The sequence below is a fragment of the Taurulus bubalis genome (genome assembly GCF_910589615.1).
Source record: "Taurulus bubalis genome assembly, chromosome: 2".
Taxonomy (NCBI): domain Eukaryota; kingdom Metazoa; phylum Chordata; class Actinopteri; order Perciformes; family Cottidae; genus Taurulus; species Taurulus bubalis.
This window is the reverse complement of record NC_136590.1, coordinates 20,926,938-20,953,322: the sequence shown is the minus strand read 5'-3', so window position 1 is coordinate 20,953,322 and position 26,385 is coordinate 20,926,938. Positions and strand designations below refer to the sequence as shown.

General features: G+C 43.4%; 1 protein-coding gene across 1 annotated transcript; it reads right to left on the bottom strand.

Moving 5' to 3' along the window:
- Positions 1–937: 937 nt before the first annotated feature.
- Positions 938–24,163, bottom strand: cavin1b (caveolae associated protein 1b). Its single transcript, XM_079238064.1, has 2 exons — positions 23,467–24,163; positions 938–2,968 (listed from the first exon to the last, which is right to left on the bottom strand). The coding sequence occupies exons 1-2, from the start codon at positions 23,995–23,997 to the stop codon at positions 2,096–2,098; spliced, it is 1,404 nt and encodes a 467-aa protein (XP_079094190.1). The 5' UTR covers positions 23,998–24,163; the 3' UTR covers positions 938–2,095.
- Between the last annotated feature and the right edge of the window lie 2,222 nt (positions 24,164–26,385).

Sequence of the window (26,385 nt, the reverse complement as noted above, 5' to 3'; positions counted from 1 at the left end):
CAGACCTTCATTTTCATGGGCACTGGTTATTCTTTGGCAGTAAAATGTTGCGTAACAGCATTGCATGCAACAAGGTGTGATAAAACTACAACTACTAGGCTACATTCAGCCAAGTGTAAAATGTGAACATATACAAGTAATACACAATATGTAACTGTTAGCTCATCATGAACATATAAATGACACCAGAATCTCTAAATAATCAGTTAAGCAGAGTAAGATAACACTTCAGTATTTAAACAGCTGAACAACAAACAGGGTGGAAGGAAAACTATGCGTATGTGGTTTGCAATACAAATTAAATGTCAGCATTTTAAGCACGGATGTGTACTCAGTGTGTTTATGAATAATTTGGCCCTTGGGAATCTTCTCAACAGTCCATGAGATCATTTTCTTTATGTTCAACAAATGTTACTGATATTCATTAGAAAGGAGATGATTCATTCCCATGTGCTCATCCCACTAGTTGTGAGTGATTGAGGTTTTTGAGATAAAAAAGAAAATACTGACAACTTGAGTACAATGGGAATGATGGTGTTCCTTCCTAATAATTTCTTTATCTTGTCAGTTCTGCAATTGCTCCGCCTCCTTTGCCTTAGCAAAGGTTTTTTTTGGTTTCCTCTTCCTATTTGCTTCTTCTTTTTTTCCTATCCTTTGTCCTAACACAAATGGGTTCTAAACAACCCTAAAAGTGCTTTCACAAATATGTGAAGATTTTCATTAAGCCCTTTCTGATTTATTTTAAGCACACAACCTGTAGTCAAATAAAGGAAAACCTAAGTTGCTAAATCATATTTTTGTTACCAATTCGGTCTTTTTATATATATGTATATATATATATATATATATATATATATATATATATATATATATATATATATATATATATATATATATATATATATATATAGTTTTGGTCATCATTGTTATTGGTAATAATGACATTTTCTTGACCAAAGTAACTGCTGAGATGTGGGAATATCGTAACCCGGTCAGGTTGACCTGCTGGGTACCATTCTGTTGGCATGTTGTACAGTTTGTATCCGCTGGAACACTAGCTCGCCCTGGCTTTGCGCTTTGGTCATGTTTTGGCCACTTAAAGGAGCAGTTTGTGGGATTTAGTGGCATCTAGTGGTCAGGTTGCAGATTGCATCCAACTTAAAAACCCTTCCGCTAACTCCTCCTGTGGCGGTAACGTGAAAATACTTAAACAAGTATATTTCGCCGCTGGAAGGATCTTTCCATGAAACTAGGCTGTCTATGCAGTAGAACTTGCTGCTACTACCCTTGCTAGAGCCAGTGTTTCGTTTGTCCGTTCTGGGTAGAAACATGGCAGTGCAACATGTGGATATAAAGGGTTCGTTCTAAGGTAACAATATACTCTAATCAAAACATAGTTATGAATATAATATTCAATTTCTGCCAATGTATCCTCCTAAATCCGACACACTATTCCTTTAAGGGAAACACGACAAGCTGTACACACAACACTGACATATTAGCATGTTGGCAAGCAGTTGCCTATTTAGCACCACCTGGCAAATATATAAATCCTATATTTGCTCTCCTTTTAGCTCTGGTTTTGGGCTCCACCAACTCCTGGTAAAAAATATCTGGCTTGGCTGCTACTTTCTCATGTAGTGTGAAAGCTGCCAGAACAGCCAGACGATCAGGCAGGATGGTAACAAACCCATAGGTTTGCCAAACTTATGTGACCTACAATACTGTGCTTTTATGCTGAAGGATTATTACTAACAGTTTTTGTGTGCAACCTTTAAATGTTCCCTTCAAATAAAGTGGTTTAGATAATCTGTGTTGGTTTGTTAACCAGCTGTCTGATCGCCTGACCGTCACACTCATAGCAATGCCGCCGTGTTCCCAGATCTCAGCAATAACTTGTTAGTAAAAAGTTATAGTAACTAATAGGAATAATGGCAAAAATGATATATTTAAAAAAAAAGTTAGACTCAAGTTGTTATCAACAGTAATTATTCTTAAGCAATCTTCCCATTTCCCCGAATGAATTCTTTTTTTTTCTTTTACAAAAGAACTTCAGGAATTATGTTAGGATCTTGGCAAATTCCCAACTCTTTATCTAGTCGCTGTCTCTATCTCTGTCTTCATTCTCCTGCAGAGCATCTTGGTTGTCCTCCTCTTCATCCTCATCAGCCTCTTCCTCATCCCCACCTCCATTCATCATCTCCATCTCAACCTCCACCGCGCCCTCCTCGATCTCCTCGTCCACTCCGCCGAAGGGATCCACCTCCTGGGACACCTCCACCATCTCGGTGCCTTGGACCACCTCGGTGGTGCCCTCGCGGATCTTTTTGACGTGGAAGGTGAAGGGGGGCACCTTGTACACCGCGGTCTGGGACCGAGCGTAAACAACATGGTCTGGCGTGAAGGCCTTCTTCACCTTGTCACGGGACGTCTGCATCTTCTGCTTGCGCTCAGGGTTGACACTCATTTGTGTTCCAAGCTTGCCCATCTTCTTCTCAATGTTGTGACGCGTCTTTTCAAGGTTGTCCCTGGTCTTCTGTCTGGTCTTCTCCAAGTTATCCTTGGTTTTCTGCTTGGTTTTTTCCAGGTTGTCCTTCGTCTTCTGCTTTGTCTTCTCCAGGTTGTCCCTGGTCTTTTGTTTGGTCTTTTCCAGTTTCTCTTTGGTCTTTGCTCTGGTCTTGTCCATCTTCTCCTTTGAGAAGACCGTCTTCAGGGTTTGCACACGCTGCAGACTGCTGCGTTTGATGCGCTCGGCACGGGACTCCTCAATGGTCTCCTCGATCTCTACCCCCTCCTCATCCGACGAGAGGTCTATGTGGGGCTTGTCTTCCTTCTCTCCTTCTCCTCCCTCCTCCTCTTCCACAGTTTCCTTGAGCTCGAGCAGGCTGCCCCCTCTGCTTCCCGACACTGACTCAGAAACCTTCATGGATTTAGAGATGCTGAGTTTTGAGGGAATCTTCACTTCATCCTGTGGAGAAGAGAACACAAGGAATGTTAATGCACTGCTAGTGTTACTTTCAGGTGATTACATTTATGCCAATTAATCTCCTTAAATGTTACGCACTGTTCCTTTAATTCTCATGTTGTGTGTTAAGTTGATGAACTTGTGCAATGAATATACAGTGGCTTGCAAAAGTATTCATACCCCTTGGACGTTTCCACATTTTGTCACATTACACGCCACAAACGTAAATATATTTTATTAGAATTTTATGTGAAAGACCACGACAAAGTGTCACACAATTGTGAAGTACAAAGAAAATTATACATGATTTTAAATTTTTTTCACAAATAAAAAACAGAAAAGTGCAGTGTGCAAAATTATTCAGCCCCCTTTTCTCTGAGTGCAACCAATTGCCTTCAGAAGTTGCCTGATGACTGATGAATGATTGAATGTTGACCGAATGACTAAATAGAGTCCACCTGTGTGTAATCTAATCTCAGTACAAATACAGCTGTTCTGTGACGGCCTCAGAGGTTTGTTAAGATAATATTGGGGAGCAAACAGGACCATGAAGTCCAAGGAACACACCAGGCAGGTCAGAGATAAAGTTGTGGAGAAGTTTAAAGCAGAGTTAGGCTATACAAAGATTTCCCAAGCTTTGAACATGTCACGGAGCACTGTTCAATCCATTATCCGGAAATGGAAAGAGTATGGCACAACTGCAAACCTACCAAGACACGGCCGTCCACCTAAAACTACAGGCCGAACAAGGAGAGCACTGACAAGAGATGCAGCCAAGAGGCCCATGGTGACTCTGGATGAACTGCAGAGATCCACAGCTCAGATGGGGGAATCTGTCCACAGGACAACTATTGGGCGTGCACTCCACAAATCTGGCCTTTATGGAAGAGTGGCAAGAAGAAAGCCATTGTCAAAAGAAAACCATAAGAAGTCCCGTTTGCAGTTTGCCAGAAACCATGTGGGGGACACAGCAAACATGTGGAAGAAGGTGCTCTGGTCAGATGAGACCAAAATTTAACTTTTTGGCCTAAATGCAAAATGTTATGTGTGGCGGAAACCTAACACTGCACCTCACCCTGAACACACCATCCCCACTGTCAAACATGGTGGTAGCATGATGCTCTGGGGTTGCTTCTCTTCAGCAGGGACAGGGAAGTTGGTCAGAGTTGATGGGACGATGAATGGAGCCAAACACAGGGCAATCTTGGAAGAAAACCTGTTGGAGTCTGCAAAAGACTTGAGACTGGGGCGGAGGTTCACCTTCCAGCAGGACAACGACCCTAAACATAAAGCCAGGGCTACAATGGAATGGTTTAAAACAAAACATATTCATGTGTTAGAATGGCCCAGTCAAAGTCCAGACCTAAATCCCATCGAGAATCTGTGCCAAGATCTGAAAACCGCCGTTCACAAACGCTCTCCATCTAATCTGACTGACCTTGAGCTGTTTTGCAAAGAAGAATGGGCAAAAATCTATGGATCTAATCTAAAGATGTGCAAAGCTGGTAGAGACATACCCCAAAAGACTTGCAGCTGTAATTGCAGCAAAAGGCGGTTCCACAAAGTATTCACTCAGGGGGGCTGAATAATTTTACACACTGCACTTTTCAGTTTTTTATTTGTGATTTTTTTTTTTTTAAAACATGTAGAATTTTCTTTGTACTTCACAATTGTGTGACACTTTGTGTTGGTCTTTCACATAAAATTCCAATAAAATATATTTATGTTTGTGGCGTGTAATGTGACAAAATGTGGAAACGTTCAAGGGGTATGAGTACCTTTGCAAGCCACTGTATATGAATGTGTACATGCACGTATGACTATTCGTGCATTTCTTTCCATTCTTTTCCTATGTGCACAGGTACACACAGGTTAACTGTGGTGAGAATGATGCAACAGTCCACACAATAGAGGCAAGTGTGGCCAAGACTAAGCTGAATCTGAAACAAGACTTCAGGGTTCTCTCACTTACTGTATGTCAAACCAGAGGGACACGTAACAGAGGAAAATGCAACAAAGGAATGGAAACATGGAAATGCAAATATGTTCGGGGGGCTTTTTGGGAGCTGGAAGCAAAGTGTAGAAGAGTTGTGCAACAAAAGCACCGCAAGTGCAAGTCTGCACACACATTGGTAAGATGTGAATGGTATATACACATACACAGGACACATACACAGGACACACACACACACACACACACACACACACACACACACACACACACACACACACACAGTGCTGGATGCAGAAGGGAGGAGAGAGCTCCTGGATGTTCCCGTCAGGATCAGAGATAATTTAAGTTTTTGGGTCCGGTCGTGTTTCTCTCTGCAGGCTGACACATGCTTCGATTCTCTCAAATCTGGTATTTACCCACAAACACTGATTTATTGCCTACGGCCTACTACAGCAGGGGTAGACAGGGTGACAGTGACAGTGCAACATGAGGAGGAATGTTGTGTGTGTGTGTGTGTGTGTGTGTGTGTGTGTGTGTGTGTGTGTGTCTGTCTGCCTGCCCTATGTCTATATGCATATTGTGTACTACGGGTATGGAAACGTCACACGAAAGGCTCAATTGTTAGCTATGTCCAATGTCACAGCTAATATCACAGCTTTGCAGTTGTACACTTCCACCAACCAGTCAAGGTGCTGTTTACATCCACCACTGTAATCCTTCCATCTCCCGTTTACATTTGATTTTCCTTGTCCTGTTTACTCACAGATGAGGGAACCTTTTCCCCCCTTTCTATCGTGTGCCTCATTCACCTCGTAAAAACAATGCTTGTTAATGAAGGAATGGAAGGAGGGGGACGGAGGCGGGGGGCTCTTCCTCTTTCCATTACAGCAAATCCTTTTGCAATTGGGCTCCTGAATGTCTGCATCAGGGCCCATACCCGTTTTATGTATTGTGTTTTCCTCTCCCTCTACACCGCCTCTGTGTTCAAAACAGGAACACAGCAGAGCCAGAACAAAGGACAGGGGGGGGTGGGAGGGTGAAGGTGTGGAAAGGGAAGATACTTCTCTGCTGTCGTACAGATGGAATAATAGCACAAGTGGGATAATGCTTCAGAGTCTTGGAAAACCATCTGCTCAGCAGGAAGCTGATAGCATCAACGAGGTATATGAGCTGGGGAGGGGGGTCCTGTCCATTGTGTTGTGTTGCAGCGTGATGGTGGTTTTATGAAGGTATTGTGATGCAGTATCTTGGGTAAACTTGACCTCGGATGAGGAATCTTGGCTTTCCTGAACAGCTGCGTTGACAGGCGGGACTGCTGGAAAATACCTGAGCCGAAGCTCATTCCATCTTGTTTCGCTCTCAAGGACAATGCCGTGGGTGTTGTAAAGCGCTTAAGCGACTTGTGGTCCAAGTCTCTGACATGGCCTCACAGTTTGTCGCAATTACTGTTGTTACAGCAGACATTAGAGTGGAATGTTTGCGTGCAGCTTTTTCTTGTGGGAATATGTCACAGCTCTAAAGGTGAATAGATTCCCATTAGACTATTCCCATTAGGAATAGTTCAACGATTTAGTGGCATCTAGTGGTGGGGTAGCTGATTGCAACCAACTAAACCCCTCCCTTTCCAAGCGTGTCGGAGAACTATGAATACCTTAATTCTCTGCTTTTCTACATGGCTAAATAAATGCTTTTAAAAACCTATATATCATTTGTTTTACAACAAATGCAGTTAACAAATATTTTAACTTACAGTTAAAATATACCTAAATATTATTCGTAGAGCAGCAACAGTTATCTTTACGACAACATAGTCAGTATATAAAGTAATTCATCTCTCTCATTTTGTCGTGGCATAAAATAAATAGCCCAAATTAAAAAGTGGGGATAAGTAAGATAATAAGTAAGGCACTGAACCAGTATGTCGGGGTGAGAACAGGTTTTGTGAGGACTGTACAGCACTACTGGGGGAGGGATGGGGCTCGTAACAATATTGTTGTGGTCCATGGCGCACACAAAAGACATTTTGTGGACAGAACAGTGTGAGCTCGGGGAAAGCCCAGTCCGCCAGATCAGAGTGTGGGAGGTCACCGGCTAATGTGTTTCCATAAGAAGGCTTCAACAGGGAATTCTGTGCTGCGTGTGTGTGTGTGTGTGTGTGTGTGTGTGTGTGTGTGTGTGTGTGTGTGTGTGTGTGTGTGTGTGTGTGTGTGTGTGTGTGCGTGTCGAAGTGCATGGAAAGAGTGTATGGGGAAGTTCAGGCATTCACCTTAGTGTGTTGACTTCCTGACCCTCCTAATTTAATGGGACATTGTTCTCCATGAGGCTGCTGCACAAAAGACAGGAAGGTTCACCCAGAGCCATGGAAAGTAGACCAATGAGGAATGTGATGGTTCTGTGAGTTACAGTGTGTGTGTGTGTGTGTGTGTGTGTGTGTGTGTGTGTGTGTGTGTGTGTGTGTGTGTGTGTGTGTGTGTGTGTGTGTGTGTTTGGGCAGTGAGGCTATATTTTGTCTTATGATCTTGCAAAACATGCACACAGAGATAATTCCCATATCTGGTTTGCAATTGAATTACAAAATGACAGTCACAAGGGAAGTTGCAAAACAAATTCAACCACTGTGTGTGTGTGTGTGTGTGTGTGTGTGTGTGTGTGTGTGTGTGTGTGTGTGTGTGTGTGTGTGTGTGTGTGTGTGAGAGAGAGAGAGAGAGAGTGAGTGAGTGAGAGAGACCTTGAGCGATGGGAGTAGTCGTCTCATGATTTCTTTCAGTACAATGTTGGGCTGCACTCCCTGCTCTTTATCGCTTGTTATGCCTTCATGTTGATTTCTGTCTGTGTGTGTGTGTGTGTGTGTGTGTGTGTGTGTGTGTGTGTGTGTGTGTGCGTGTGTCAGTTGCTGAGATCAGCTTGCTGATGATCTGTGTTGTCAGCACAACGTAGTGTTTCTCTTTCATGGTGAGTGCTCAGGGTGCAGAACAGGCGTTTATTATGAGTGCCTTCAGTTCTTCACTCTGACCACCAGGTTCTTTTTTTTTTGCTTATGAGGGTTCCTAACTGGGTATGACGACCTTGTTGTGGCAAGCTTGATAAGAGCAGGTCCAATTCCCTAGATGCAAACTAAGGGTGCTTCAATGTGTTCTTTCGTATCTACTTTACAGAAGAGACGCACGTCAGTATCATCTGCTGTCGCCCGTTTAATTGTACATTGTGGATACTCATTGTCCTCAAATTCATTGTCCTCAAATGTGTTATAAATAAAGCTGCTTAAATAAAGAAGAAAAAAACATCCCCCTTTGCAAAGTGTATAAGCGAAATTGGATTCTCTGAGCGCTACGGTTGTCTTTCTTGTCCGTATAATAAGGAACTTGCTACACTTGTGTCGTCCATCAAAGTGACCATATGTCTGCAGTTATGTTGTTATTATAAGTTATGCTTTGCAGACTTGTAATTAATCTGCGCTTGCGTTGCATAACTATGCGACAATATTGCAACGCTGGAAAAAAAGGAATGCAGATTTGGTGTTCACTGATTGATTACAGACCTCAAGTGTACTTTTTGTTTCATTATTGCTGTACAGAAATCAGTAATAAATAGAAAAAAAAGAAACTATTTCCAACCAACTATGTCATTATACATAACGTTGCGCTTGTATGCCTCCACCAACCAGTCAAGTTGCAGTTTACGTCTCTGAAGTTCACATCAGTTCATTCTTGATTCCTAAGAAGCGTCCTGTATTCGTTGCCTTCACATGAAATTAAGGAGCTTAAACTCGTCACCACGTTGGTCTGGTGACCAGCTTGAAGGATTTTAGCGGCATCTAGCGGTGAGGTTTTGGTTTGGTTTGTCCGTTCTGGGCTATTGTAGAAACATTTCTTCTGGTAATTATCACTATGTATAAACAGGACTGCCACACTGGCATCCTGATATTATTGTTTTATATCATTTCCTAAACCTTTTTCATTCCTGTCTGTCCCTGTGTGTTTCCTGAAAGTCTCATTTTCAAAGCTGTTTCATGTGGGCATATTTGGATTTTCTGGGCGGAGTCAGCGGTGAATCACTGGGACGATCAACCAGTACAAGAGAAACCATGGCAGCGACAACAACGCTCAGTCACCTCAGCCAAGTGTGTTTATACACTTCTTGACTCGGGCTGAAAATATGTTTTTCAGCTAATTCTGAGCTTGTGTACTTTGTGTCATTGGTATTATAGGCTAGTATTAAAGTCTGCAAATAAAAACCATGCCGGAACCAAACATTTTCAATTTTACGGCCTCCTTTGGCAGACAAAAACATTGAGTTGTACTTGTGTCTCCATAGTAACTGTGGTGAGCCTAACTGGAACTATAATGTTTCCAGATGAAAGGAAAGAGATGTGTGTGTGTGTGTGTGTGTGTGTGTGTGTGTGTGTGTGTGTGTGTGTGTGTGTGTGTGTGTGTGTGTGTGTGTGACTGCGTGCATGTGCATTAACTGGTATCAGAACATGTGCTCATACAGATGTGTGAATATGTGTGTGTTGATATGCTTGAATAGTTATGATGTGTGTTTGTGTAACGAAGGTCTTTGTATGTGTGTTTGTGTAACGAAGGTCTTTGTATGTGTGTGCGCGCAATCATGCACTTCTGTGTGTGTGTGTGTGTGTGTGTGTGTGTGTGTGTGTGTGTGTGTGTGTGTGTGTGTGTGTGTGTGTGTGTGGGGGGACACACAGCTCGCCATGGAAGCTTTCCACTCTCAGCCCACACTGCAACCACTCATCAGCCTGGTAGAGCCAGAGAGAGGAATCCCACTGCAACACACTCCTCTCTGTCTCTTTTTTTCAATACCCCTCCCCCCCATGCTGTGGAAGGGCCAGACGTGTGTGTGTGTGTGTGTGTGTGTGTGTGTGTGTGCGTGTGTGTGTGTGTGTGTGTGTGTGTGTACACACTCACACACTGAGTGTTTTTTTTCCAGTAAATTCAGGAAAATGAGGATTCCTCATGACACAATTGCTGATGTAAAGAGGAACCGGGGCCGTTGAAGAAGCAAATGAGGACACTGCATTTCTTTTTCTGGGGCTTTGGAAACACAAATACCAACTCCTCTACTTGAGAGAAGAAGCTCACCACAAGGCTCATTAAGCAGCGGCCCACATGATGCTCGTCAGCTGATGGGGGTTTCCAAGTAGTCGGGAAAACGCACATATCATCTGGATCACGCAGATCGCGGGTGTGATATAGAGCAAGAGCTACACTGAAGGGACCTCATGGTGAGATTGGTTTCTCAATGGCAGCTGTCAAGGTCAAGAATGATCTTTGACCCTGTGCTCACTTAGCTCACAGCCCTTTAGCCCGTGCTCAAGCTCCACCAAGTACGCAAACCTCCAAATGCTCTGGTACACTTCCAAATTTGAGATAAAAGACCTTTTCTATAAACAGCACACTATAAAGCTGTTTAAAAACAATGCACTACACACAACACAAGCTAACCGCAACATCCCGGGAACAGATCTGGTCTTGGTCCTTAGTTGCAGGGCACACCCCTTTTTTCTCTTTCTCCCTATTCATACACTGTCCTTTGTCAAATCAAGGCATACATAACAAACGACTAAAGATGAAGAAGAATGGACTAGACACCAGGGCCCTATTTCTCGTACCTGGTTTACTGAGTTAGCGGGCTAATTGTCAGGATAAGATGACGTAGGTCAGGCTTTCTCGGCTTCTCGAAGCAAGCTTAGATAAATCACCATAGCAACACATCCAAAAATGTAAACCTGCTCCCGGGCAGGCTTACTGAAATTCACTGGATAAGCTGGACACTCCCACGGACAAAAAAGGCTGCTCACTTCCTCATTGATGAAGGAGCGATATTAGTTATATTAGTTTTATAGGGAGAGAGTTCTTTCAGATCGCCAGGATCCATCCTTTACATCATCATGACTTCCTGTACGCGGCGATATAGATTTTGCCGGCAAAAAATAATTTATTTACGAGAGCTTCTCGAGCCGCGGACATTGATTACTACAGGCGCAGCTGATCGCCGCTGCAGGCCGTACTGTTCTTAAGTTTATTTAGCTCTTAAGAAACTTATGGATGTGTTGAAAGCACTCAGAATTATGATGACAGTGCTATTAGTACACCATGCATATCATTATTGTAGAACATGATTAAGGTGATCGTGATGAGAATACAGAGAATCACACACAATTTATTTTCACTGCTTCAATTGATTGAATTTCTGATTATGAATAATGCATATATACTGATCCGCCCATACACATATTCAAACTCATATACACATATATAGTACATGATTCATACGTGCATACAGTACATATATCCTCATAAGTATATATTTCGTAAATATAATCTGATTGATTTGGGTGATGAAACACTTCAAATTAGCCGATACATTTTCCCAACACTGACGCATTTAACTTGTCTGATATATTTGCGACGCTTATGTCTGGCAGCGGGGGCGATGTTAAAGTTGCGTTCACGGCAACAATGTTGCAAAAACGTTGGAATATTCGCAACGCGTTTGCTGTCAATTACTACGGTATTGACTTCCTCATATGCCTTCATGATGATCTCCTGCTTCTCATTAGAGAAATAAAAAGAGGTTCCTCTGAGTTTATTTGCCATTGTACTGTTAGAACACCGTGGTGTCAGTGCTCCATTATTATCCCTTCTGAAGAGGAGCGGGCGCGCGCATTTATCCAGATGACTGACGTCTGGTTAGAATTAACGAGACGTTTCAGCGCGGATCAGCCGTGAAGAAACCCAGATAGCTTGATGTCAATCATCTCGCTAATTTAAGATGGAGATTAGGACATTTGCTTGACTTTGTTTAGCCAGGTACGAGAAATAGGGCCCTGGCCTCTCCTGCACAAACTGCTCTAAACAGCCAGGTTTAGAGCAGGACAACCTCGGAAGTCACATCCAAGCTACTATGGACCACAAGGGTTTGTGGGCAATGTGATTTGAATTTGCACATTGGGTTTAACATCAAACACACACACATTTCACATGCATGTTAGTTGCTGGAAAGACATTTTCATCATCCGTCTATGGTAATCAATTCAAGCCGGACAGGCAGTTTCCACCGCATCAGTCGTCCTACTGGTCAACCTGTCAAACTGGCTCCTTTGGGACACTGCTCTGCGAGTTTGTTTTTCACTACGTTTCTCATGTGAGTGCCATGGGAAAGACTGTGATGGTCAAACACAGCAAAAAACCCTGGGGAGAGAACTCCCTATACTCTTTCCCTGTTTTCCACTCGTCCCCTTTAACCAGAGAGAGAGAGAGAGAGAGAGAGAGAGAGATTGCTATATAAAGTGATGGCATGCCGCAGGTCCCTGAAGGGAGAGAGAGGGAGAAAGAGAGAGAGGAGAGAGGGGGGGGGATGAGTCACCAGGCCTGTTGTTGCACTGGAGCACAGCCACAACCTTTCTTTTACTTTTGCCTCTTTTTCACTTCCCCTCCTCGCAGTCGGTGGGTAGGAGAGGAGGCTCAGATTCTTGGATCACTGAGGAATGAGACAGATCGTCACAGCTCCATAGCAACCAAACACAGAGAAACCAAAATATATCCTGTGCCAGTTCTGTGCCAGACAATCTGGCTTTTTTTTTTGTATTCAGTTCAGTTCAATTGTTCCACAAAGTTTTTAGAGTCCGTGACCGATGGCAGAAAACGAGGCAGGGAGGGCAGATTGCTTCTGTGCTGTCAGCTGCAGCCGCTCTCGCTGGGGCCGCCACCGGCCAGAGGTTCGCATGTTTGCATGTTCTACCTGTGTCAGCGTGGGTTCTCCCCGGGTTCTCTGGCTTCCTCCCACAGTGCAAAGACACACAGCTGAGGTTGAATGAGGATACTGCTCTCAGTCTGTCTCTATTGGTCGGCCCTGTGATAGGCGACCTGTGCAGGGTGAGCCCTGCCTTTGCACGTCACTTGTTTTGCTTTAAAGTTCTGGGTTTTCTTTTTCTTCAGCAATATATTCATCCTCGATGGGGAGGTAAAGAATCCGCATGTAGCCGTGGCCCTTGATCACAAGCTCATTAACGTACAACAAGCCCTATCCAGTTTAGCCACCTTTTTATTTACAGAGTGTGTGGCTCCACTGTTTCAGGCTAATAAAGAGGAGGCGGTTAATTTTGCTTCAAGGTCTCTGTAAACTCTGAGTTAAGAGTCACGAGTATGGGAAAGAGTGAAAGGTCAACCTTTTTTATCATGTGGCTTATATTGTTTAGTTTATTTTAACCACAACATTACACAATATGTTTTAGCTTAATGGTTACCATATTGTATTGAATGGGCAGACCTTTCACTTTGTTACTGTACTTCATTTATTTACATTTTAAGGCAATAAAGTCATTTTGAAAGTAATAAAATCACTTTAGAATCACTTTTTTTTTTTTTTACCCTTTTCAATACTATCATATACATATTTCTTGGTGAACAACAGCTTCTTGTTGTCACAGTGAAGTTGCCAGGTTTGCTACAATCGTCTCTCTGAAGAGTCCAAAACCAAAACGTGCATCAACTGTTGTTCTTCAAGAAGTCGCTTCTCTGGGTTAATCAGGAATCGAAACATCCCTGATTCATTGTCTCAAATAAATGAGCATGAATTAAATAAATGAGATGTATCACTTGGTAGGTTTATTTGTTTTAACTCCACTTTCACCCAGTCTTCATGCTAAGCTAGGCTAACCACGTCCTGACTCCAGCTCTGTACATTAACACACAGAGATGTGCATCTGAACATTTCACTCTCAAAAAGAAAGCAAATATTCCTCTCCTGTGGAATCAGCTTCCTCTTTCAGTCCCGGGGCAGACACAGTCACCTCATTTAAGAGTAGACTTAAGACTTTCCTCTTTGATAGCACTTATAGTTAGGGCTGTTTCAGGCTTATAGTTGGGGCTGGCTCAGGTTTGCCCTGGTCCAGCCTCTAGATATTTTGCTATAGGCCTAGACTGCTGGGGGACACCTTAGGATACACTGAGCTCCTCTCTCCTCTTTTCCTCTTCTCTCTCTCCTTCTGGATGAATTCATGTCTCTGATGAGACTGAAATCAAATGGAATGGACACACGCTGCTGTGGCCGGTTAACAACAAGCGATGCCTTTAAGCACTGTGGGAAATGTTGTAAATAAAACACATCTGGGCAGCAGAAGAGGGGATGGAGGTGATGGAAGTGATTTAAAGGAATACTTCACCATTTTAGGACAGGCGCTTATTTCAATTCAATTCAGTTTATTTTGTATAGTCCAGAACCACAAATTACAAATTTGCCTCGCATGGCTTTACAATCTGTAAACATACGTCATCCCTGTCCCGGGACCTCACATCGGATCAGAAAAAAACCTTTCACGGAGAAAACATGGATCCGAACTTGAACAAGTCCTATAGGGGGGTCTCGGCCCTCAGGTTCGGGTGGACCCGTGAAGACCTCTAGGGCTGAACAAGGGCACCAGCAGTAAGGGGGTCTGGAAAGTAGGAAAGGGGCCTTTGCTCCCCCCCTGCTTTGCGCCCCTGGTCCGTTATGGCGTCGCAGCTGGTGTGATCCTGTTGCAAGAGGGTCTCTAGTTCTTTGTGTATTCAGGGGCCACAACAGTTTGCATGAACTTCCTTTCTACTTCAACAGAGGAGCTTTGTAAGGATGTACACACAAATAAGGATTTCTTGAAGTGTTTCCAAGGCTGCAGACGCGTGTGTGCGAGGCAGCTCATTCTCTCCCCATTCAGCTCTCACTGCAAGACACAGCTTGCCATTGTCGACTATCACTGGAAGATGCTTTTACGACATACTTTGGTTTGCGGTATTCTGATCATGTACTTTCATGTAGGAACACACACACACACACACGCACATACAAATGCAGCCCCCACAGACACACACAATTCTTAGTAGAGGGTAAACACAGAGCCCCATCATTAATAATTCCTTTTCTTGAGTGATACCATCCATTTGGACACCATGTACTATTCCAACACCATATTCAAAGACAACTTTACACAGCCCTGCTTCCCTTCTCTCTGTCCCTCTCTGGCCCTCTCTGGGTCTATGTACAGGTCCCCATGCTTGATGCACAGCGAGGGATGACCGTGTTCGTTCCCATGGCCACCCCGTGTTACTCTTTCCAATAACAATGGAGGAGGTCGGTGTTTATGGAGAGATTTATGTAGCTGCAGAAGAAGTGGTTTCTTCCTCTGCTGTTTGCTCCTGTCCTTCTCTCTGCTTGGAGCGAACAGGGATGTAGGGCTTAAGGTCACAGGGATTTTCTATTGCACTTCCATTCACCAAAACCTGCATTAACATATATGTTTTGCCATTTGGGGGCAAAAGTTGTGAACACAACCATGAACTGTTAAAGTTAAAATGGTGAACTTGTTTGAAGGGGTCTTTCTTCTGATTTTGGTCTCCACCAACTCCTGAGGGAGATACCTGGCTCTTTAGCTGCTAAAGGCCCCATATCAGCAAGTCTATAACTGTCTGTTTGATGCTGAGCAGGCATAGTGTACATGCAGGGCTCTGCAATATAGCAATATTATATTGAAATCCTGATATGAGACTACATATCGTTTTACATTTTAGATATCGTCATACCTTAATATGGCATAAGTGTTTTTATGTGTTATGCAATGTTAAGAGGTTGTGGTCATTCCATGTATTTACGTGAGATTATTTGTCATGTGAGTCGTGATTTTGAGAGCATAACATAATGAATGATAATAATGGTTAGATAGCTACATATTAAAGATGTAAACCCTTTCTCTGATGTGAAATTCACTGTTTTAATCAACAGGCACATTTCAAGAAATGAGCCTGTTGATGGCTCAGATTTATACACACAGACACTTTAGAAACTAGAAATAATGTACACACTAAAGTTTTAGGAAGACATCCTAACATTCAAATCAAAGAGGATTTGGTTACTTATCACAAACGTACCTCTGTTCCTTTGTGAGGATTCAGAGCTAGAATCATATGATGCAGTGAATCACATGAGGAAACAAACTAATGTGTTCTAATACAACAGCTTCGGACTGTGAGTCATCGATGTCTGACTCATGTGGAAAAGCTCCACTTAGAAATGTAATACAAAAATAAATAAAGTGAAACAAGGATCTGAAAGATAATTTCTCTTTTGATGTCAAGTGAGCTGCGTTAGGACATATTTGTCATGCATTTCACCACGGCAGAACAATGATGATGCTGTTTTTGAACAGAAGAAGAGTTTTAAACCTTGAAGTGTCTGGTCGTGTGGAGACTGTGCAGAGGGAATCCGCCTGAGAGATGGCCGCACAAAAGATTCAAACTGTTGCAGCCTGCTCGATTCTGTGGTCTGTCACTCTGTGGATGTGTCTTATCTTATAGCAACTCAACCTGCAGCACTGTACTGAATGTGAAATGTTCCCTTTTGTCCATGGTGCATCACTCGTGGTCCTTCATGATAAATGAATTCCCAAGCCAAGGAATTTTGACTATTTTAATGTTTCTTTGTTGTCAGAAGAGCAGTGGGATTCAGGGAGAAGAAGTAAAAAAAACATATTTGTAGCAAAATAACAATAAGATGTGTTTATAAAGGAAGAAGTTTGGTCCAAGACTACAACCACTACAGCTAAACATGTTAGGCTAGGACAGTGGTTCTCAAATGGGGGTATGTGTACCCCTGGGGGTATGTGAAAGCACTCCAGAGGGTACGTGAGATTAAAATAATATAAATAAAAATTAGCATCCATTCAAAAATCCTTTAAAAATAGTTATTTAATAAATATTCAATGAAATATAAGTGTAAATTCATAAACTGGATTTTCTATATTCTATATTAAATTAGACACTGATGGCACAGCACTGTGTATTACATCATTTTTTCAACCAAAGATGCTTTGCGCTGGTTAGGAGGTACTTGGCTGAAAGAATATTACACATGGGGTACATCACTGAAACAAGGTTGAGAACCACTGGGCTAGGATACCTGCCTGTCTAGAAAACGTGCCCCAACTGTTTCCTTGGCGGCAACATCCATTGAGAGGAACTGCAGCTTGAGACACATGCACTTGGAGAGCTACCTCACCGATTGTAGGCCATTAAAGTGTGTTTACAGATGTTTGGGAGTACTAGCATATGTGAAAAAAAACAGTACAAAAGCTTTTAGTCTCTCCAGAGGCAGCAGTGTGAAGTCTGACAAATGTCCACAAGTGATGTCACTCGAGTCAGAATAGTTGAGGCTGAAGACTAGAAGTTTGAAAAGTGAAAGACCCTGGAGACCTGCCGCCAGGGGTAAGTGCTCTGTAGCCCGCTGCTCCTCTCTGCTGAGGGCTGGAGGCGCTAAATTAGCTTCTACTAGCATAACTCACCCAAGTCTCAATAACCGGATGACAAACGTCTGAACGTCATGGTTTCACAAACAAGCTGACGTTGTGGCCTGTGAGTGTCAGCACCACTTGTCCAGGCCCGGCCTCGGATCTTCAAAACCAAACAGGAACACACTCTCCTAAAGGCCCTTTCCTTCTCACAATCAAACAAGTATGTGATAGTTGCTATTTTTAGATGACTCTCTCCCCTTCTCTTTCTCCATCTCTATAAGCCCTCTGCGACCTCCCTATCTGTCTCCTTTATCCTTCCTCCCTCTTTCCCTTCCTCCCCATTCTGTCAACAAGCTCTCGTCAGATGGCCAGGACATCTTTCCTGACATTCACACCTCTCCTACCTACAGTACTGACCCGAAGCCAAAAACACTCCACCAAAAAGCACTGCTCTCAGATGAAACAATGTTACACACAAGCTGGCCTGAAAACTGAGCTGGGAACATTTTTGCCTTGCATGTCCATATATGGACCTGGAACGAGCGGTGTGAGAAGAATGGGTGCACTCTTGATTAATTTACATGCGATTCCTGACTGGGACTCTTATTGCTCCCAGGCTGCTTGGTGAAATGTGTACTTTACAGTGTTGCAGACCTTGTTCCTTTGAGGGTGCAGTGTCCAGAACAGAATATTTTTAAATCATTTGGATGAAGCTATGATCACTGTTGCATAAGAGGGCAGTTTGGTACGTGGCTATTGATTGAAATGTAGTGAGTGTGGAGGCAACATGTGTTTTGGGTAGTGTTGATTGAAGCTATGGCATAAAAGAGAAAGAAAGAGGAGCATATTCTGACAGATTGTTTGTAAGATGTTCATTGACGTCCAAGATTCCAATTCCTTTGAATGTCAGGAGAAGTAAGTGAAAGAATGAAGCTGTGGTACAAAGATAAAAAAAGGCCCTTTGCTGATAGAAAATGGGGTTAGAGCTGGTAAAAAAAAAGCTCTCTAGTAAAAAGTAAAAGAATGTTTGTTAGTAGTACTCATTAATTATGTTATTAAGTGACTTTAAGTAACTTGACCTTTGGTTTCACACAGGACACAAACACCAGTCCCCTGGGTGAAAGTCCTCTGTTTTGTTCTTTAGTTGTGCTCAACACTTGGGCTCTTTGAGTGGATTTGCTGATTTAATGTGATTGAAATAAGTTGCATTGCTCTGAAAAATGTCTATAACTGCTGGTATGGCTCTTAAAGAGTAGCATCACAACGAGTGCAGCGCTGGAATGAGGGCTATTTACCAAAATCAAGGGAATAAGAGCTCCTGGAGAAACAAAATGTCATGAGGCCATCGCTAATTATCAAAATTACTGAGACACTCCTTCAGAGAAAACAGTGATACTTCCTCGCTATGGTTTTGCTGATTGGACCCATCATATTTCAGATTTTGAACATCTCACAAGCATATATTTTATTCCAGCACTCATGTTTTTTGATCTCAGTTAACTGACCTGTGTAATCAAGAGGACCGAGTTAAACAACTTGGATAACAAAGAATGCAGTGAGAGGAGAGAGAGAGATAAAAACGATGGAGTCGAAGTGGTGAGGGAGTAGGGTAGGGTGTGTAAGGCGAGGTGAGGAGGACACGATGTGGACTGAATTATCCTAGTGCATGGAGGAGCAAGGGAGAGGGAGGAACAGGGCGGTTCCCGGGGAGGAGGAGGCAGGAGGAGGTTAGTGTGGAGAGCCGGGGATGCCTGTGCTATGAATCAGCTGTCTAAATATGGTCCCTGCTCTTCATCGCAGCACACCCATCCACTCCCTGTACATCTCTTCCTCAAGTTTATCTTTTGCTCTCGCTCGCCCACATATATTATTCCTCCCTCCTCAAAGTGATGGAGGAAGGTCCTCGGGTCAATCGGTCACACATTCTCACTGCACAGTGGGTATTGCTCTCAGCCAACGGTCTGCACGCACACATTGAGGGACTGAGGAACAAAACAAACAGTGGGGCATTAAAGTGTGCTTCAAGCGTCACATGAACCCCAAAATAAACAGATTCTAAGTGCATGCAATAAACGGATATTGTTTTTATAAAAGGTCAGAATTCATGCTTTGTCAGGTCTGTCACCAAGAAGGCGAGCAAACTACTTTTAAAATGTTTGTTTTCTGAATGGAGCTCTCATCATTCAGTGCTACGCTATGCTAACATTGTAGCGGCTCAAGCAACAATCAGAGTAACTTCACTCAGGCATTAATAGGGCAGCGGGGTTAGTGTTTATAGACCGTCTATGGTCTACACACATATGTTCAAACACAGAGGTTTAAAAATCCTGCCGTCACAGAGAGGATGTGTGGGCTCTCTTTGGAGGCATTCATAGCGTTGCACTCTGTTTGACGCTTTAATCCATTGTTCCTGTATCAGTGCGGCTTTAATCGCAGAGTATTGTCATTGCTCTCGTGCTCGCTCACATACACACACTGGGTGGTAGAGCCGTCAAATTCTAGGTTGGATCCCCAGTAAGTGTAGCTCTGTTCTTTGGCAGCGGGGATGCACATAATGAAGCAACTGTGAGGCTTACTGGATATTCTGGCTTAAATAAGCTAAAGACACACAGACACAGACAGACACACACACACACACACACACACACACACACACACACACACACACACACACACACACACACACACACACCCGGGAGGAGGACAGCTGCTCATGCTAACAGGGAGTCACTTCCAACAGTTGTGCTGACAAAGCTACCGCTGATTTCACACGTCATACAGTAGCATGAGCTAGTCCAGCATGCCAGTGGCATTATGGGATATTGTTTGCAATGTTGTCATCAGCCACAGGTGGTTTTGATTTGCATTAGACAGACAATAGCCTTTGAACGATCACGATGAGCTATGCCACAATGAAATATAATGTAATCCGACTCATCTTGTGCCAAACATTCCCACTGTGGAAAAAGTGAATTGAAACCAAAGAGGAAGATATCCATGCATGCTTGTGTGGAATCAGGTCACTCAGTCTTTCTACAGACGACCAGTAAGCTTTCATAAAACGTGTTTTAAATGCATATATATTTATCGAGTCTGAGGTTGGGGACATTCGTTTTTAATAAAAAAAACAAAAACAAGATGAACAAAGTAATAAATCATGTCAGTCAAAGCCTTAATGGGAGCACACTTGTGAAGGGGGTCCGGGGGTGGGGTGGGGTTCAACAGCCGCTAATAAAGCAGAGATTAAACACCCTGTGCTGGACTACAAAGCGCTGCCGCTGCTTCCTCCCCATGTGAGCTGACCCTATATAACGCTAAACACAACTCAGTAACAGGGTGTTTTTAGAGCTTTTCCTCAGGGCACAGACGGCGCAAGCATAAATCAAGGATGTCTGGATCTAAACTCGTTTTGCCACCTGACAAACTGGAAAGGGAAAAAAGCATTTTGGATAAATATCCCGAAAAGATCAGATGTGTTGCTAATTGGCATGTGTCCGAAACTGCTAATAGACTCATACTAGCTCATGAAGCCCCAGAAAATAGGAGTTCCCATTACCTTCATGGGAATGTTGATGCTGACTTCGTATCGAAATGTCAGCACTGTAAATAAGTAGATCCTAGCCATATGAATGAAAATATATTCAATATCATACTTGTGCATTCTTTAATAACACCAGTGAAATTAAACCCATGTAACCTTGGACTAATCCTTGTTCTGCTGGGGGCCCCCGAAGCAACATCAAGAGCAGTATTCTACTGTAGTGTTGCAGCTTTGAAACAGAAAATGTAACGTATAGTCAGAACTGGTGCACTCCTCGAACATCTCTCCCAATGCATTGTCTACGGAGCAGCTCCACACTTTATACCTGATGACATCACCCATTTAAGTTTGAGCTCTCTAGAGTTGTTCACGTATACTTATGTTCTTGCACTGTCTTAGACCATAGGAATAACACAAATGGAGTTTGAGAGTGGGAGTAGTTTGCACTTTACATGTATTTTCCCATTTGCTTCAACTTGAACTCGCTCTCATTGTCGTGTTGGCCGTCTGCCAGATGAAGACCCGGTCGGTGTGAAACGTCTTTTTCATTCAATAAAACCTTTCTTGAAGCTAGATTACTCTTTACTATTATTACTATGACTGTGCTTCTTATCCCTCTGTCTTTCCCTGAAGTTCTTACTCTTGCTACTCCAACTGTTGATCTATGTGCACTTCCACGGTGTTCACATTCTTGTTGTGGGTGGCCCTGATCTGATTGTTCGTCAAGAGTACTGATGAATCCTTTCAAAGGCCAAGCATTTCTATGTTGATACACTGTGCAAGTAGCCAAATAAACAGTGTTACAGTTAGAGGGGGGGAGGAGGGGGAGGCTTTCTCCGTCTACCACTGATCCTGAAAGAATCTGCGCTTGAAGAACAACAGAGGAGCACAGAGAATAGAAAACAGAATAACACATTGTGGGTTGCTTTTTTTAATGAAGATGAATCTGACATTATGTCATCGCTGGCAACCATAACCTGAGCTGGTGTTTTGTGTTAGAGAGGGAGCCAGAGATAGGCATTTCAGATGGAGTCGGTCTTGCCACAGGGCCCAAGCAGTTGGCCAACGCAGGCATAAATCCCACCGTGTGGTGTTTCTAGTACATGGCTCTGGAAACTTTCAATCCTCAGCTTCAAGACTTTATTAGATACCAATTAAAATGTTGATTTATTATCAGATTGAGAAACAGATCTGTCATCAGATTCCTTTGATGATGGAGATTAGGATTTTCTTGCTGAGAGCTGTGACCTGCTCATCTGCACATCATTATGTATAAAATCCTGTGCTGGTATGCCGGAACAGGGAAGCCAAAATCTATTGTACAAGCGTGTTAGAATAGCGTTAACTCGTGAGCGTCCACGGTTAGACCGCGTGGCGTGCTTAAGATGGAGCTCTGTCCAGCAGCTGGAAAGAGAGAGAGAGAGAGAGAGAGAGAGAGAGAGAGAGAGAGAGAGGGAGAGAGAGAGAGAGAGAGAGAGAGAGGGAGAGAGAGAGAGAGAGAGAGAGAGAGAGAGAGAGAGTGAGGTCGGTTCGAGCCCTGATGTCTGAGTCAAGGGTGGAAACTCTGAATGTTCTCGCGCCACTGTGCAAAAAGCTGCAAGCTATTACACATCACACAGCAGCCTCACAGGCTAAAAAAAGAAACAGGGCTCCCCTCAGCTCCCTCTCAAATAAAAAAACTTTGTCTCTTCAGAAAAAACTTGTGAGCGTGCTTGTGGTGTTCCAGCTTTGTTTGAAAAAAGAGTAGAATTACATTACAAATGGATTCTGTTGGATTTTGGCAGCCAGCATGACTGGCTTGTATTTCTTTAGTCCTATATATAGTGTGCGAAGGAAAATATCTAGTGGAGACTGAGCACTGAACCAGATTCGGGGTGTGGCAGGGCTGGTACAGAGCAACATCTGGGGGGGGTTCAGCCACAGACCCACGGCCACTGATGTTGTTAAAGTTCATAACGAATGGTGCCTGCAGGCTAAAGGCAGAAAAAACAAGAATTGAAAATGTTTGTACATCGATCATAGATCCACAAAGGGATCATGCTTTGATGTTATTTGCATTTAATTACGACTTTCAACAGTTAAATTGGAGCACATGCCAAACTGGAAAATGACTGGAAGCCGTTTTCCGATAAACAAGTGTGAGTAATGTATCCGGTGATGTTTCCATAGGAGTGGATGTGTGTCAATGCAGGTACATCTTTGTTTTGAAGGCATGTAATTTCATCCTGGATACTGATCACAGGCAGGAGGTTAGGTCAGGTTAATACGACAAAAATACTTCAGGTTAGGGTTGGAGTTTCGGTTAATTAAACTAAATGTATTAAATATTCTAAATTGAGAGGGAAAGGTTTAACCTTTCTATTAATTAAATATGAATTATCCTGGGAAACGGATTCAGGGATGAGATTTCATACAACCTGCCACTTAAGCTCTTGCCAGCAATGCTTTGAGGTGACCTTTAACCACTCCCTGAAATCCTCCGGCCCCTCAGCAAATTGAGAAACAAACACTTCTTCCTGTTCGCTTGTATTAAACCTTGTGTTAAACAACCATCACCACCATTTTTCACCCACATGCATGAGCCCAAAACATTTGTTTGGTTCACCAGTGGGCCACACCCATCCCTAAACCAATAAGTGCCGTATCATTTACATACACAGCCTCACACCTCGAGCAGACAAGTCATAAACACACATTGATAAGTGTATTCATACACACATGCACTCTCCTACCTGGTAGATCATGACTTTAAAGTTGCGTCTCTTGAGCAGCTCCGCCTCGTTGTTCTCAAGCTTCTTGATCTGGCCTCCTTGCTTCTCCAGGGTGGCCCGCACGGTCTTGACATTGACGCTGACCTTGCGCACCTTCTCCATCATCTTGTTGACGCTGTTGGACGTGGTGCTGTGGCTCTTGCTCAGTTTGGTGAGCTCGCCCTGAATGCCGTTCACCGAACGCTCCATGTCCTGCTGCCGGGCCTCCAGCCCGCTCTGGGTCTGCTGGATCTGGTCCACCGCCCCGATGATCTTGTCAAGCAAAGTCAGCACCATGACCCCGTTCACCTGCTGGTCCGGCTTTTCCGCCTCGTCCTTGTCTTCGATGGCGTCGCCCTCGGTGCCCATGATGGACAGCTCTTTCTTGACTGCAGCGAGGGCATCGTCTTCGTCGTCCGAGGGCGGCAGGTTGACCTCATCGTCTGAGATCTCAGTGAAGGTATGAGGCTCCAGCTGGGCGCTTGTGGATTCTAGTGCTTCCATGGCTGCCATATCAGTGGATTTGTTGTGTACAGTCAGCTAATCAACCTTTACTTGACACTATACTTTCTCACCTGCTTCTCCCTTTATTCTCTTCTCTGGACCTCTTTTCTTTTCCCCTCCTACTTTAAAACTAACTTTTCTCCAGCATATATGCACTCTTTCTCTCTCTGTCTGTCCGCCCTGTCTACTTGAAATCCCTGGAGTTAGGCCAGTGTGCAGGGGAAGCCAAGCGATGCTGGATGTTACCACATGAGCGTTGGGATGTGAATGCCACACCAAGCGGAGAAACCCTCCAGTCAAGCTACAGCTGGCAGGGTTTTTCCTCTCCACCCCCCTTATTTTCCATAGGACTCTCCCCCTCTCTTCAAACTCCTCCCCATCTCCTCCCTAAACACACACACACACACACACACACACACACACACACACACACACACACACACACACACACACACACACAGACATATCAGTAAGACCCCACCTCCAGTTTATAGGTCCAGCCCCGCGATGATTCAGTAACACACCCCTTCGGTTTAGCTATGTCCCATCAGCATGGTTGGAATAGTCATCGCAGAGCTGCACCGATCTGCTTGTATGCAAGCTCAGGCACAGCAGAGGGAGGAATGTCAGACAGGATCTGTTCCTGTTTCCACTCCTTTCCCCCGTCTACGCAGAGAATGCTCAGTTTATTGATTCATAATAGATGAAAGACACCAGGAATTTAAAAGGGCCCTGAAGAAGTGTTGCTGAAACGCCTTTCATTGAAAGCTCTTTCCTCAAGTTAACTTCAATGATTTTGTCCAACTGCTGTTTCCAATGTCAGCAAAGAGCGGCAGGTCCTGACTCTATCAACTCCGATGGGAGAAGTGAAAGTGTCCATAGTCACAAAAGTCAATATTGGCACCCATTTATTTTGCACGCTACATATCTTCTGAGCATTCTGGCACTGCAATGGTATTTTTATAACAGACTAATAGAAACTTTGTTGGAGACCGTATCAGGAACACACTTTCACGAGATCTGGCAGCCAACGTTGGCGAGCGCCCTTGCTTATGAGTTTTTATAATGCTAAATATGTCCTGTTAGCTTTGTCAATGTTAGCAACAGAAAATATAAATGCAAATGCAACCCAATCTGCTTTTATCCATCCGCACAACATGTAATGATTGAGGTATTTGTTCTTTCTTTCTGTCTTGTTGTTTGTTCTTTTCAGACCCAGCCTCCATATTCAGTCAGTCTTCTGCCGACTGAATCAGTTCACCTGCTCAACCCAGAAAACACTTCCTCCTGCATCGGCACTGAACTGTGTCGTTATACATTTTAAGTATGGATGGTAAAAACAGATTGTATCCTAAAGAAGTTATCAGCACAGTGTTTTTAGAAACCAAGGGTCAAGGTCCAACGGCTGCAGGAGAGAAATGTCTTCTGAATAAGATTTTAAAGAGTCAATCTCTGATTTGGAATCCATGGAAAGACATTTTCCAAAGAGCATCTTCCAGTCATTACCTTGGAATTTTAGTCCATATGCATCTCAGTGGCGTGCTCTGCTCTCTTCTGCACAGCAAGCACACACTTCTACATCTGCATATATGAAAACCACATGGCACCCCGGAATGAGGCAGAAAGCTATAAAAGCTGTTTCTCAAACAAGTCTGCCACAGTAATTTATGTACATTATGGGAGTTCCATGCCTGTAAAATTGCTCGCTGGCAGTCAGCCAGTGTCCTGATTTAAACCCTGCACCATGTGGAACTGGGGGTTGGGGGGTTATTTGCAAGAGGAAAACTTCTACAGGATCTTGTTAGTACTGACTCAACACTTGGCCACTTGGGGACTATTCCACCACATCTGGTAGACCTTATTCTCAGGATGCTGAGAGGAGTGGTTTTGGTAGCACTTTATTTGAGGTAGTAGTAACAAGAAATGAGGTGTAATAAGGCAGTTAGTACATAATAATCAGAGTTCGATGCAGTACAGACTCCCTACAGCCTGACTTCTTAATCTCTCTCTCTTTCTCTCTCTCTCTCTCTCTCTCTCACTCTCTCTATCTATCTATCTATTTATCTATCTATCTATCTTAATGGCATATGATCAATATTTCTAAAACAATGGCTCAAATGATGATGTGTGATGTGAAAGGAGTCACTATTAGCGATGAACCCACAGAGAGCTATCACTATATTGTTAAGCCCAGCTTTGTGTTTGACAGGTTGCGTTCAGACAGGGTAATTGTGTTGAAAAGGGCTTTGAGTGGTCGCTAGACTAGAAAAGCACAATTTAAATGAGTATAATTCCTTGTATTGGTACATATTGGCCAATTTCATACTTTTATAATCCCGATGCTGATATTTCTGCTGTCCACCTGGATGTTTTTGCGATGAAATATGATAACTTCCT